Source organism: Callospermophilus lateralis, chromosome 6 (assembly GCF_048772815.1).
Source record: "Callospermophilus lateralis isolate mCalLat2 chromosome 6, mCalLat2.hap1, whole genome shotgun sequence".
Taxonomy (NCBI): Eukaryota; Metazoa; Chordata; class Mammalia; order Rodentia; family Sciuridae; genus Callospermophilus; species Callospermophilus lateralis.
This window is the reverse complement of record NC_135310.1, coordinates 15,725,590-15,740,756: the sequence shown is the minus strand read 5'-3', so window position 1 is coordinate 15,740,756 and position 15,167 is coordinate 15,725,590. Positions and strand designations below refer to the sequence as shown.

General features: G+C 39.4%; 1 protein-coding gene across 5 annotated transcripts in view; it reads right to left on the bottom strand.

Annotated features, from left to right (window-relative positions):
• The window catches only part of Rmnd1 (required for meiotic nuclear division 1 homolog), a 44,524-nt gene that overhangs the window by 22,068 nt on the left and 7,289 nt on the right, over positions 1 to 15,167 (bottom strand). For all 5 annotated transcript variants that reach the window (XM_076858126.2, XM_076858129.1, XM_076858125.1 and 2 more), the window contains exons 3-6: positions 8,576 to 8,684; positions 6,857 to 6,932; positions 3,567 to 3,606; positions 1,157 to 1,257 (exon numbers count right to left, since the gene is read on the bottom strand). In XM_076858126.2, the coding sequence (XP_076714241.1) occupies positions 1,157 to 1,257; positions 3,567 to 3,606; positions 6,857 to 6,932; positions 8,576 to 8,684 (326 nt within the window). The remainder of the gene's footprint in view (positions 1 to 1,156; positions 1,258 to 3,566; positions 3,607 to 6,856; positions 6,933 to 8,575; positions 8,685 to 15,167) is intronic.

Genomic DNA, 15,167 nt, shown 5'->3' with positions numbered 1-15,167 from the left:
ATCCCATTCCCAGCCCTTTTTATTTTTATTTTTTTTTTTTTTTGAGACAGCATCTCACTAAGTTGCTTATCAGGTCCTCAATAAATTGCTGAGGCTGGAATTTTCGACCCCCCAGTCTCAGCTTCCTGAGTCACTGGGATTGATTATAGGCATGTGCCACCACGCCTGGCTAAAGTGGTTTCTGTGATAAAATCAAATAGCTGACTCAGATTCAAACAGTTAAGGATTTTATTCCTCTACAACTCTTAAGAGTGTGTGTGTGTATGTGTGTGTGTGTATTTGTGTGTCCAGGCACATACAAGTGCCCGGCAAGCAATGGCATTTCTCTGATTTCCCAAAAGAAGGGACATTCATAGGAATGATAACCACAAGATTGAGTGCTTAAAAATAAAATTAATAAAACTGAATAGCTCCATTTGCGTGTCTCTTTGGTTCACACCTTCACTCAAGAGCAGACACCGTGGGCCCAGGCTCCCACTCATTAGGCAGGTGCCCACAGGCCAGAGAGCACTCTGAACTCCATTTGAAAGCCAGTTAACTGCAATTACAGAGTTTCTGAAATGAAGTGAGGCATGGGAAGTACTTGGAAAACAGTGCCTGGGCCTGTGGTGAGTACTTCTTTATTGCTGGCCTTATTACTTAGTGCTTATCTGCTTTCTGTAGCTAGTCTCTTCTAAATTTTCCTCAAGCTCTACCATCAACACTTACTTCCTTAAGAACCTACAAAGACTCTTCCTCCCCTGGATTCCACTAGACTGGCCCCAACATCTCATTTTGCCCTTGCAGAGGAAAATCATTGAGACTATTGCCACTCATATCTTACTGCAGACTCTATGTTGGGCTCCCACTTCCTGCAGTCCCCCACATGTCTACAAGTGGTTCTCTTAGATCACCCTTATCTCATTTCCTTTTTATGCTCAAAATCAATTCAGGAAAAAATGGCTTTACTTTTTACTGGAATAATATGATAGGGTTATTCTGATAAAGGCATATTATTTCCACTAATATTTATTATATAGTTTAGGCTTTGTATTTGTACCAACAACTTCTTTCTTAAAATTAGTCTCCATATTCATAAAAAATTTATCTTCTCTACTACTTTCCTAGTTTTGTTCCCAAGTACCCTTTTCATAACTTTGATTAAAAAGTTGCTTACTCTGTTTTTATGTAGTTAAGCTCTTCATTTTCCCAGTGTACCAATGCAATCTCATAAGGCCGAATTTCATGTTTCTCTAGAACTTGCATTACATGCTTCATCTAGAAGAAAAAGAACATTACCTGGAATTATAACTGGCTCCCTAAGTACAAATGTGCTCTGGGGTTAATGTTTGTAACAATGAATAGTTTTGTTTTCTACTGCTTAGTTCTAAGGAAAAGGCAAACTCACTATGTTATTAACCCAGTAAGCTAATCAGGATGACATGTTCATTTATTTTCATTTTTGGAAAATACAGATAAGCATAAGGAAGAAAACAAAGTTGTTACCCCACATCCCAAAGAATCACTGGTAACATTATGATTTTTATTTATTTAATTTCTAAAACAACTGCATAGGCAAACACTTGTAAAAATTTAAGGAACATAAAGGTATAGAAAGTGACCATCTCTCTCTGTCACCTGGAATCATAATTCTCAGAGGTAACCATGATTAAACTTGGGGTATATCCTATACACATTTTTTTTGTGAGGTCTGTGTATATTTTGCTTTCTGCATGAAATGGAATAACTATGCATATGAACATTTGCAATGCTGTTCTCCTTAATGGAGGCACTGCAATTAAACCACATTAAATGTCCATCTGTGGGGGATAATTTCTGCTCTCCACCATTATAATGTCTCCATTCACCATTATTATGCATAAATCTTTGTGGCCTATTTCTTTAGAAACTGCTGATCAGAAGACATGCAGGCTGAGGGTGTTGCTCAGGGAGAGTGTACTTGCTTAGCAAATGTGAGGCTCTGAATTTCATCCCCAGCATTGTTTAAAAAAAAAAAAAAAAAGAAAGAAAAGATATGCCTGCTTATATCTTTAAATATTGCTAACCTGCTCTCCAAAACAGTTCTTCCAATTTTAGAATTCAAACATTTATGAGAGCACTCAAAAACCACAGAGTGGTGTTATATTTTTTGTAACTTCAGATGATCAATTTATACTTTCTTATATTTGGTGGTCATGTGCATTTCCTGTTCCCCAGAATCCCTCCTCTACTGAACAGGTATCTATTTCCTTTTAGCAAAACTGAGATTGTAGGAAGCATACTAATTTTTTTTTTTGTACTGAGGATTAAATCTAGGATCTATGTTGTAAGGGTCTTGCCAAGTTGCTGAGGTTGGCCTCAAACTTGCAATCCTCTTTTCTCAGCCTCTCAAATAGCTGGGATTATTGGCATATATCACTGCACCCAGCTGAAGGGTGTGGTGGCGTATATCAGGGATTGAATCCAGGGGCTCTCGGCCACCGAGTTACATACCCAGCCCTATTCTGTATTTTATTTAGAGACAGGGTCTAACTGAGTTGCTTAGTGCCTCACTATTGCTGAGACTGGCTTTGAACTTGGGATCCTCCTGTCTTAGCCTCCTGAGTCACTGGGATTAGAGATGATGTTATGCTGGTTATATTTTCTAATTTGCTCTTTTTTTGGTACCAGGAATTGAATCCAGGGGTGCTTAACTACTAAGCAACATCCCCAACCATTTTATTTTTTATTTAGAGACAGTGTCTCAATGAGTTGCTTAGGGCCTCACTAAGTTGCTGAGGCTGGCTTTGAACTCATGATCCTCCTGCCTCAGCCTCCTGAGTCACTGGGATTACAGGCATGCACTACTGCACCCAGGTTATAATTTGCTCTTTTAATTTAACTGTATCACATACATAAGCAGTTTCCTGGGAATATATATTATTCCACATAATTTTTAAGAGCTGTAGTATATTTTATCCTATAACTGTACTTAGCAAACTTTCTATTATTATGTGTTTTCATTATTTATAATCTTTGCTATTATAAACAATGCTTTAATGAACATTATGTAATTCATCATGCATAACTGTGATTATTTCTTTTGGGTAACTTTCTGGGTATAAAATTGCTGAGTTACATATAAATCTTTGATGTACATCACAAAGCTGCCTCTTAAAAGGTTACATTAAATAAATCCTAATATAGATATTGAAGAAATTATTTTCCATGAGTGATAAGTTCTTGAAAATTTTATCTAAAATAAGAATCAGTTTAACCAGTTTCCAATAAACTGTATGTGCATTAATCACACTCTGCACTATCACATGTAAATGCAATTCTTTCTTCCTGCAGTTTGCCAGGGGTGGCTGGGATTCTCCACAAATGAGTGTGTGCCCAGAAAATAGAAATGTATAAAACTTAAAAATAAACCAAAATATGCATTTTAGAAGATGAAACTGATGAGATAAATATCACATAATGCTGTACAGATAAGTTGTGGATTGCCCATTAATTTATCTTCCAAAATCTCAAATTATTAAGTGCTAATAAACAATTTATTCTTACAAAACTGTATTTTTATACTTTAACGCTTCACTTATACTTACAGTTTTATCTTTCACATTCCAAAACACAGCAGCTCCTTCCCTGATTTAAAAGAGCAAGAGAATCAGGTGAGTTAAAGGTAGAATAATTCTGAAGCCACGCTTAGGTAACATCTAGAACAAATCCAGAATTCAACTGTAGAAAATATGATTTACTGCCTAATGAGACAATATGGTCCCTGGATGGACTTGCTAAAATACGAAATATTTTTTGATTCTTGATAAATCCTGATTTCTCAAAATTCAAGATTTCTCAAAGTTTGCAAAATAAGTAGTAGTTATTGTAATATTGATTCCTGTATCTGGACTCTTTCATATTTGGTTCAATGTGGATGCACAGAAATCAAAATTAGGAAAACTTCTGAGACCCCACCTTATTAGGAAGATTCAGCTATATGCAAAGATATAGGGCCTTTTTTTAATCTTGTTTTTATTATGTTTTTAATCTTGTGGAATAAAGAGACGAGACCAATTATAAGCTCTGACAGCTAACTGCCTCAGTGGAGGAAAGCTCCCACCTGCACAGTGTCTCTGACAGAATGTAAGCTCTAAAGACCATAAATGAACTTGGTTTCATGTCTGGAGTTTCGCATGCTAATCTGTTTTAGTAAATAAAAAGAGTCATGGCTTTGGGTTTTTGTGCTGAAAAAGACAAGGGGGAAATGGAAGGAAGGTACATAGGATTCATTCACATCATTCTTTAGACATGTCTCAAGCAAAGTGCTTGATAGACGTGTGGGTCTGTGCTTATTTTAGCACTGGGGATGGAAAAAAAATGAGTGTGATCTGTTACCACCTTCCAGGAACTCCAAGCTAGAAAAGACACATCTAGAACCACCAGGGCTTTAAAAGTATACAGAATGTACTATGGGATGTCCAGGAGAGGGACAATTCTCAAGGACTAGCAGAGCTAGCCACGTGAGGAAAACAGAACATGTGCATCAGAACCAGCACAGGTTCAGGGAGGTGGATGCTGGGAACAGGGCAGTGTCTTGGACAAACAGAAGCTGCAGGCTCATGAATTCTGGACATGAGCCTCAGGCTGAAGCAACAGGCAGGAGCCCAGCCCTGACAGGACTCTGTTGTGACAGTCTGGGAAGAGCCCCTGGAATTTTAAGCAGGAGAGTGTCATCGTCAGAACTGCATCATGAAGAACAACTCCACCCACAACAGACCAAAGGAGCAGTGGTGGGCTAAGCAGGCGGGTAGGGAGGCCAGTGAGTACGCTGCTGTAACAGGTCAGGGTGGGGTCTCAGGACACAGCGCTGAAGCAAAGCCACAACCACAGTACTGGTTCAGATGTGCAGATGTGCACCTCTCCATCTAGAGCCAGGCTGTGCACTACAGTGCCCAGAATCCACCTGGAGCAATGGAGCACTTGGAACATGCCTGGTGGCATCAGAGATGAGCTCTAAGTGTGAAATTCACCACTGAATTCAAATGCTAGGGTGTGGTTTGGCTCTAAAAGCTCCTCCAAAGGCCCTGTGATAAGTGATAAGTGCTTCATCCCTAGTGGATGGGAGTAAGTGGAAACAGCCCCAAAGGCGGGGCCTAGCTTGAGGAAGCAGGTCACTGGGAGTGTGCCTTGGGAGGGTGTATCTGGCCCCCAGGCCCTTCCGACACAGTCTGCTTCCTGGCCACCTTGAAGTGGCAGCTTTGCTCCTTTTTTTTCATTTTTAAAACTGTGATAACTAGAAAACACAGCATCACGTGTGAGGCTTCACCACATCTCTCCTGGACAGTGCTGATCTAGGCCCTCAGAAATCTACACTTTTCACTTTGAGGCACAGGGCTGTTGTCATTCTACTTGGGCTAAATGTTGAAATCCTGATTATCGAGCTGGGGGTGTGGCTCGAGTGGTAGTGCGCTCGCCTGGCATGCGTGCGGCCCGGGTTCGATCCTCAGCACCACGTACCAACAAAGATGTTGTGTCTGCCGATAACTAAAAAAATAAATAAATATTAAAAAAAAAAAAAAGAAATCCTGATTATCTCTAACGGTAGGGTCAAATGGAAGGCAGCATCTATGTGAGCAAAAATAAGGCTTCTTGTTTTCAACACCCCTAAGGACTAAGATCACAAAACGCTCAATCAAACTTCAGATTTTTTTTGGAAAAGGTCTCACTATGTTGCTTAAGCTGGCCTTGAACTCTTGAATTCCTGGGCTCAAAAAACCCTTCTACCTCAGTCTCTGGAGTAGCGAGTGCTGTGGTGTCTTGCCCATCTTCAAGTTTGGATTCTTATAGATTTTCCACAAGTTTCTGCTCTGCCACCTATGAGTCTCACGATCCTGGGTAATTCACTGAGTCTGTTTGACCCTCCACTTTCTTGGCAGTAAGATGGGAATAACAGACCTTCCTCAAGTGTGGGGAGACTTTTTTTAAAAATATGGTTTCTATAATTATTATCATTCAACTACTCCACTGTATTTGGTATCAAGACAGTCTCTACATAAAAGGAGTAAGTGTATGTGTGTCAGGGTCCCCATCTGAAGTCTCTGGAGGGGTAAGACAGGCTAAAAATTTAGATGAAAATTTTGCACAAAAAAGGAAGAAAGAAAAGGAAGGAAGAACAGCAGGGGAGGTGGCATGAGTCCTACATAGGCACTGAGATGACTAGGAGACAGATACTTTACCTAAACCTCAGTGAATATCCACATTTACAAATAGAGACAAAGCAGGAGAAGACAAGTAGTTGGTCTTTTTTGGTGTGTGTGTGGGGGGAGGTGCAGAGGATTGAATCCAGAGGTTGCTAAGCAACCACTCTACCCTGAGCCACACCCTCAGCCCCTCTTTACTTGTTTTAAAATTTGTTTATTTTGCTGGGCACAGTGGTGCATACCTATAATCCCAGCAATTTTGTGGGATAAAGTATGAGGACAGCAAGTTCAAAGCGAGCCTGAGCAACTTAGAGGCCTAAGCAATTCAGTGATACCAAATAAAAAATAGAGAGGGCTGGGGATGTGGCTCAGTGGTTAAGTGCCCCTGGGTTCAACCCTGGTACCAAAATAAAACAAAACTTTTCCAAGAGGATTTGCCAGAGGATTCCAGATCTGCTAGATGAAGAAAGAATTAGATGATTGGGTTAGGGATATAGCTCAGTTGGTAGAGTGCTTGCCTTGTATGCACAAGGCCCTGTGTTCAATCCCCAGCACCACCAAAAAAGAGAAAACAAGATTCTGGTCACAAATACATTTTGAACACATGTTCTGTTATGAGAGGTACATGAACCTTTAACGTCTATAGGGACTTGGTCAGGAACTCATTTGCCAACAGGGTTTCCTTCCTGTGTTACCTGAAGAAGAATATTGTTCCAGGATCACCTTCTTTTGCAGAACTTTCCACACCCATCACCAAAATATTTGCTGCATCTGTGGTTTAAAATAATAACAACAACAACAAAACGAGGTCACAAAGTGACACAGGTTTAAAAGTCATCTGTAAATTTTTACAGAAGTACTTATGACGACTTTGTACACCAAGGAGACTCTGAGAACTACGACTAGAGTTATTTGCAACTATTTTAATAATTTAAACCTTTTAAATATTATCAAACACATACCAGTATTCATTACTCAGTAGTTAATTTACATATTAGTACAGTAATATTCCTTGTAAGTAAATGAATTTTCTGTAATATATTATAAGTAATATTAACATACCAATTAAGATACTATTAGTTATTTACAAACAGTTGTATACAATTTCCCAACTCTGTAATGCCCAGAGCCACACTGCCGACAGCCTTCAGTGCCCACCATGAATACCCCTAAGCAGCTTTTCATCTTAGGGGCTCTGGACATGGCTCTGTTATTCTAATTCTTTTTGTCATCCAACAGCATAAACACTCTGTTGAGGTCACCAAAGCTGAAAAAGCAAGACATTCAACTGTTTTTTATGTCAATCTATGAGTCTTTAACAAAGAATTTTCTCTGTAGCAGAAAAGTTTTCAACCCTGATATTTTTGCTACTCTGAAGGAAACTCAAGTTTTCTCAGTAGTGGACTAATTTGAGAATTACTGTAAAATTTTTTTCCATTAAAATGTTCTAAGTTATTCATTTTTAAATGTAAAACAGGATATCTTCTCAAGAATCCTACCTGAAACTATCCTAAAATCCTCACTTGTTAATTTTCTTCTTTCTTATACTATATTATATTTTAACTAATTTTGTTGAAGTATTGGACTGGTAATTTATTTACTTGGTTTTGGTACTGGTGGATCAGTGGATGCTTTACCACTGAGCTATATCCTCAGCCCCTTTTCTAATTTTTTTTTTTTAATTGAGGCAAGGGTCTCACTAATGGACTGGTGAATTTTTTTAAAAGGCCCTTCCACCAAATTCATGGTTTTATAATGCTAAAATAACTTTTTAATGTGACAAAAAAGAAGTAGCATGGGGCTTTGATTTGGGTAAGCATCCACCAAAGGTTTGGTCCTCAGACCATGATATTATTAGAAGTGTTGGAACCTTAGGAGATGGCCTGATTGAAGGAGGTTAGGTCACTGCAGGTATGCTCTTGAAAAGGATACTGGCCCTTCTTCTTCCTCTCTTTTCTTCTCACCTTCTCAGGTTCAAGAAGAAGTACCAGCTGTCATAAGTAAGCAGCTGATTCCACATGATCCCACCATGATGTGCCGTCTCATCACAGGTCCAAAGGCAATGGGCCAACTGACCACAGACTAAAACCTCTGAAGTATGGGCCAAAATAAGTCTTTTCTCTTATTATGTTGTTATATCTCGAGTATTTGTTATAGTGAAAGACAGATGACTACCACACACAGCCTTTGATCTTCCCAAGTAATAATGATCTTATGAATAAATTTAATCTGAGAACCAAATGCTCTATAAACACAATTAATTTCTTTATAAAGACATCTGACACCACTTTTATGATTACAATCCTTTCAACAGAAAGTGAAATGCTAACAAATGCAAACTTAGGACAATATCACAGGAAAATTATTTTCTAATACATTTTAACATACTTGGCCCCAGGTTCAAGCAGAAGTACCTCTAGGCAAGCTTGTTACTTCAATGTATCCACGGGCGACCAGATCTTGAGACAGATTTCCCAGATGGTACTCCTCTGCTGTGGCAAATGCTGTGCAGTGCATCAGGTTCTGTGAGCACAAGGTGGGTTACCAAGAGGCTCAAACATCTGTGATGGCTACTGTGTCCCTAACTTAGGGGACCTCATTTGGCAAAGCCAGAACTCAAGTTTTCTTCAAACATCTCAAAAGTTCATACAAGAGAAGGGATAAGTATGAAGACAAAGAAGTTAGAGAGACAAATATCAGCTCATTGACAGAAGCATTTGCTTCTGCTAGCCAAAAAGATGGAATAATGATCCTGAAAGGGAAGCCGTGCTCCAACTGGCAGTGTCTGAAGCAGCCTGAGCAGCTTTCCAACCCAGAGTTTCTGACTCTTTCACAACATTAGTATTTGATGTCCTTAAAATCCACAAAAGAATTATAATATCTTTATTCTGGCTAATAGTAAACAAAAAAATCTGCAACTCTGAGAACATGTCCTGTCCGTCAGTGCTTTGCTGGGGGTCCTGTCTGTACAGACATGAAGATACCTGTGTGTCCATACCACATATACATGGTAAGCAATTTGCAGTGATTGTCCAAACTAGCGGGAGGAAGTTAGGTCACTGGGATGTGCCCTTGAAAGGGACACTGGCCCCTCTTCTTTCTCTCTCTTTGCTTCCCAGCCACCATGAGGTAAGCAGCTTCATCTGTCATATGCAGATGTCAGTTTAGTTGACCTAAGCCAGCTTAAAAAAAAAAAAAAAGTCTAATAAAATATATAAAAAAAGAATAAAATACAAAATATCATGGTGTATTACTCATTGCAAGAGCAAATGTTACTATATGAAGTTTTCTGTCACATATGTGTCTACTTATGTATGTCACTATGTACAAAAAATGTTGAATACATTTCTCACCAGAGAAGAGGTCAGGAAAATTTGAAAGCTATCAGCATAAGAATTCAGACAAAAATATGATTAAATTTTTTTTAAAAATCAAGAATAATAATGCCTACTTTATAGGGTTATTTTAAAGTTTAAAAAAGCTGATAAATATGTATTTCTCAGGACTGTTCAATATTTATTGAACTATAGTTGGTCAAAAGAAGTTTAAGAGTCACTGAGTTCTTCCTAGGATTTCCTCATCTCAGCTCCTAGGCATTCATTCCCACTCTGAAATTCTGGAGAAGCAGTCTGTGAAGTCCCTCCTTCCTCTGGCTCCTGTTACTTAATTCCTACCCTTTCTCAATTAATGGGCTAACCCTGCTTTGTCTTCTCCTCAGCCTGTCACACAATCAAGCGGCTTAAAAAGCAGCTCAGGAGTAAATGGAAGACTTGAGAAACCACAAAAACTGAGATGTCAAAAAATCAACAAAGTATCTATTCAGAAGCACCCCAAATAATTAGGAAAAAACATTAAGTCAGATGAGCTGAAATCAGTGGAGAATGATGAGGCAGCCCCTCTTGCAGTGAGCTACTTCCCACAGCACACGTGGAAGAGCACACGCGCACACACACACCACACACAGACACGCTTCAGAGACCAGGTAGTCACTGGAGGGCAAGAATAGGATGGGCATGGCCTAGACCTGCCTGGCTTCATGGGGCTTAAGCTGGCTGAGAGAAAGGGAGTCCTGTCAGAACCATCAGGTAAGGCACAGCGCTACTCGGTGAGACCTGGCAGATCTGATGTGGCCTGCTGGACAAAATCACAGCATGTTAGGGTGGGTGCCTTCTCTGACTGCGACTGATAATAAGACCGGTTTCAACTGAGCAGGGGGGAGGCGCAAAAAGGAGAAGACAGAAGATAACAACAGTCCAAGGCCAGTCCACGAGGGTTAGCCTGTAACTGTGCTGAACACTGTGAGCTCCGACAGCCACCCGAGTTGATCTTCACAGCATTTCTAAGATGGGAGTCACAAGTCAACAATGAATTGAGAGATTTCACACAAAATCCACATTTCCCTACCATCTTTTGCCTAAGTGGAGATCCGGCCACCATGGACTAGGGCTGAGTAGCGGTCCCAGGTCGCAGCCACACAGTCTTTACCTCAAATGTCACATCTGCTTTATTTTAGTAACTGGCCCAGCCCACATGTGCTAAAATGCATGCTATTTTGAACTTTCAAAGAGTGGGTGGAACACGGCAAGTCATTCAATCACTATTTCTACGAGAAAATACATTCTGAATTCCAGACTACAAATAAATCTTTAACATTACCTCTTTTTCCATAGCCATTCTAAGTCTGAAGATTGTCACCTTTTCTTTTCTCAGTATCTTCTATTTAGTTTGGCTCAAAGAGCTCTTCAATGTCACAGGTATTAACAGGGCTCACCATACTACTCTTAAGTTGTGACCTTCTAAAACCAGACAATTCACAAGTTTTGAAACTTGACTTTTTTGACATTTTTTTTTGGTTTTGATTCCAAATTTCAATTTTTCATGTAAGACCATTTGGAAAAGGGAAAGAGAACCATGGAGCGCCTTGTCTTTGAAACCCCACCACCTCCACCTTTTTTCTTTGTGGTACTGGGCATTCTACCATTCAGCCACACCTCCAACCCTGCTCTAAGTTGCCCAGGCTGGCCTCAAACTTGCAACTTTCCTGCCTCAGCCTCCCAAGTGGCTGGGATCACTGGTGTGTGCCACTTCACCTGGCCATATCTCCCACTATTAATTAAAGGTGCTGTTACTGTATGAGAAAGTTTTTTTCCTGGCTTTTTACAGTGAATCCTTATTTATTAAGCATCAGTTACATGTATGTATGTAAAGCAAATTTTGGATTTTAGCTTGGGGATAAGTAACTTGTTCTTAAATAGATGGACCAAATCAACCCAAAATAGTTACTGGATTTAGGCCCCAAATTTAGGCCTATGTTAAAACACTGAACCACTATATTTCTGTATGTTTTGTTTCTATGGCCACAGAAGACATGTTCCAGCAGATGGGGCTAGAAATCTATACAAGATTCTTATACTAACAGCACCACATGCTCTGAAAAAATTTTTTATTCATACACTATTTCTGAAGAAAAAATAGTATATGATCACAACCTTATTTCTATTTTACTATTTTTCTAGGATAAACTTGTATTTGGTCTTTGTCCTTGGCTCCTGGCACAGAGCTCCTAAACCCTGGTAATTTCCTAAGGGATACCAGGTGATAGGAACATTTTTTGTTGTAATATTTGATATCTGCCTTGAGTTTTTGGCACACAGCTTCCAAATCCCCTGAAGATTCTCAAGGATAGGTACACCTTTTATTCTAATAAGGTGATTTTGGTGGGCTCTGGGATAACTTCAGGATGGGGGACTGGTTGCCAGAAACAACAAATCTTGAATAGAAGCTTGGAACTTTCAGGCCCTCCTCTCAAATTCAGTGAACCTCTTCACCTGGATGTTCATGAGTCTTAGTAAATGTATCTAAATTGTTCCCCTGAGTTCTGGAGCCATTCTAGCAAACTCCAAACTCAAGAAGGTAGACTTGGGAACCCGATTTATAACCTGGGACTTGGGGCTGGTGTCTGAAATGGGAGGCAGTTCTACCAGACTGAGTTCAATCTTACTAACTCCATACAGGGTCACAACTGAAATGAATTGTAAGACATCTTACTAGCATCTAGAGAGTTGGAGAATTCATTGATGGAGGAAAAACGCCCCATATTTTGTTGACAGAAGTACTGTGAGGCTGGTTTTACACACCTGTAATCCCAGCAGCTTGGGAAGCTGAGGCAGGAGGATCCTGAGTTCAAAGCTAGCCTCAGCAACTCAGTGAGATCCTGTCTCTTAATAAAATACAAAACAGGGCTGGGAATGTGGCTCAGTGATTGAGTGCCCCTGAGTTCAATTCCCGGCACACCCCCCCCCCCAAAAAAAGTACTATGACTAAAAATAGACTACTTAATAAGGAAAATATGCATTTTTATTGCTACTGAATGTAGATCAAAGTTACAAAATACAGATACAAATACAGATATAAATTATATTACTAGTAAATGGGCTGGGGTTGTGGCTCAGTGGTAGAGTGTCTGCCTAGCACATTCGAGGCCCTGGGTTTGATCCTCAGCACCACATAAAAATAAACAAATAAAATAAAGGTATTGTGTCCAATCACAACTAAAAAATAAATCTTAAAAAATGCCTTACTTACAAACTTTTTGGCTACAATCTAAAATGAGAAATCAGATTATATACTCAATACATATATGTAGATAAAACCAATAACTGCCACAGAAACTTCATAAACCAGTTATTTTTCTTTATCATAGCAAATGCATTCCGGTATTTTCTACCCTATTCCTTTTTCTGTAAAAAGTTAATTTTATAACATGCTATGAGGTCACTCTGAAAAACACTAATGGGTGTTCCATCATTCTCCCTCTGATGCCAGTCTCCATGCTGCTCAGGCCAGTGAGTCTCACCCTCTGGCATTCTGCTCCTGAAAGACAGGACGTGTTCAAGAGCACTGCCATTGCTCTTCTGCTGAATTATAAGCCATACTCAGCTATGACAGCAGGTTATGATTTCCATAAATGAGACCAGGTAGAGATTTAATTCCAATCTGGAGGGTGACTGAAACCTCAGGCAATTCCAAATACTTGCTCTAGAGCAAGTATGGGAACAAGAGGAAGCGGACATGCTTCCTGACACTAAGCAGAGGCCTTGCCCTGTCTCAGTCAAAGGTGATGGAAAGGGTTGCCCTGTACAAAGAAGTCACCAGTCCTATGACATTCACAGGAAAATGGAATAGCCCTCAACTTGGGGCAGAAAAAAAGTAAGCCTTGTGTCCTAGGGACAGACTACTTAGTCATGCCTGAAGAATGATCTTCCTATGAAAGGTAAAATACTCAGAAAACAAAGCTCCACACTTATACTACTTCAGATCACTTAGAAATATAATATTTTATCTTTATTTTCCTTATCAAATGGGCTTAAATGAAAACTCAAAATTTAAAAGCAACATACTCTGGTTTTGCGAAACTCCTAATGAAGTCACTATTACATAACACAATGTGGCCTCTGAAAAGACCCACAAAATAAACACCATTTCTATTAAGACATCATCTATTTGTATCTACCTCCCTCCATGCAACCACAACTCAGATGAAAAGAAATGTACAACCCCCAATGATTGCCTCTGTTTTAATTACTGGATGTCTCAAAACTAAATGCTCAGATAGATTGTTCTTACTAAGTCCCTGGTAAAATGTCTCTGTTCACATTAAATGTTTGCTTTTAAATTTGAATGTTTTTATTATCTCATTTGAAATTGTGTTGAATTTTTAAAATTCAAATCCTTTTGTGGAAAGAAACAGGAAAAAGAAAATCTTCAAGAAAAATAAAAAATGGAATTCAGGAAAACTGCTTCTAAATCTAAGGACAGCCTAAGGAAATGGAGCCTCTTTGGGGGTTCACAATGAATAATGATAAAAAAGGTGACATCTTTAACCCTATCAGCTTCTTCACAAGAAACTCAATGCACTGTGCAGGTACACCTGACAAGAGAAAAAATGAGTTGCTCTTCCTTTGGGATCTTCCATTCAGGTTTTGATCCTTAGTGTCATCTCTGTCCCCTGAATGCTAAAATTCCCAGATCAACCCAAGCTTTTGGAAGAAGAAGGGTGTGAGAGCAGCTTCTGCACACATGACGGTCCTTTACATTTTGGGTGTAGAGAAACAACACAAATAGAGAAAACAACCCAGGCTCCAAACCAAAAATCATTCATGAACTCATAATGACATAATCTGATGATTAGTCATGAAGGGACTGTAAAAATACACACATACACACACATACTGAACATGCTCAGAATTGAACATACTTAGAATCAAAGTTTGAAGACAGACATTCTAACCTGCTTTTTAGTAGCTTCAGAAGATATGATCAGGTTTTAAATATTTACATTTTTTTTTAAGTTTTTGAAATAGGTATTACTACATTGCCTAGGCTGGCCTCAAACTCTTGGGCACAAGTGATCGTCGATCCTCCTGCCACAACCTCCCAAGTAGCTAGGACTATAGGCCTCTGCTACTAGGCCCAACTCGATATTCCTTTTTTTTTTTTTTTTTTGCAGGGGCAGGGTAGTGGGGATTGAACTCAGAGGCACTTGACCACTGAACCAGATCCCCACCCCTATTTTGTATTCTATTTATAGACAGGGTCTCGCTGAGTTGCTTAGCACTTCACTTTTGCTGAGGCTGGCTTTGAACTCTTTTTTTTTTTTTTTAATATTTATTACTTGTTGATAGACCTTTATTTTCTTTACTTATTCATGGGTGGTGCTGAGAATGGAACCCAGTGCCTCACATGGGCTAGGAAAGCATACTATCGCCGAGTTACAACTCCAGCCCTGGCTTTAAACTCTTGATCCTTCTGCCTCGGTTTACAGAGCCACTGGGATTACACTGTGCCCGGCTCTGTTTTTAATGTTGATGACTACTGACGTTAAAGATTTCATTACCTCTTTTCCATGCTTTCCAACTTAACAAACATTAAGTACAAGGCATAGTTCTTGGTATTACGCAAAACACAAAGGTCAAAAAAAGTGTCTAATCCTGACCTTAACTGTTT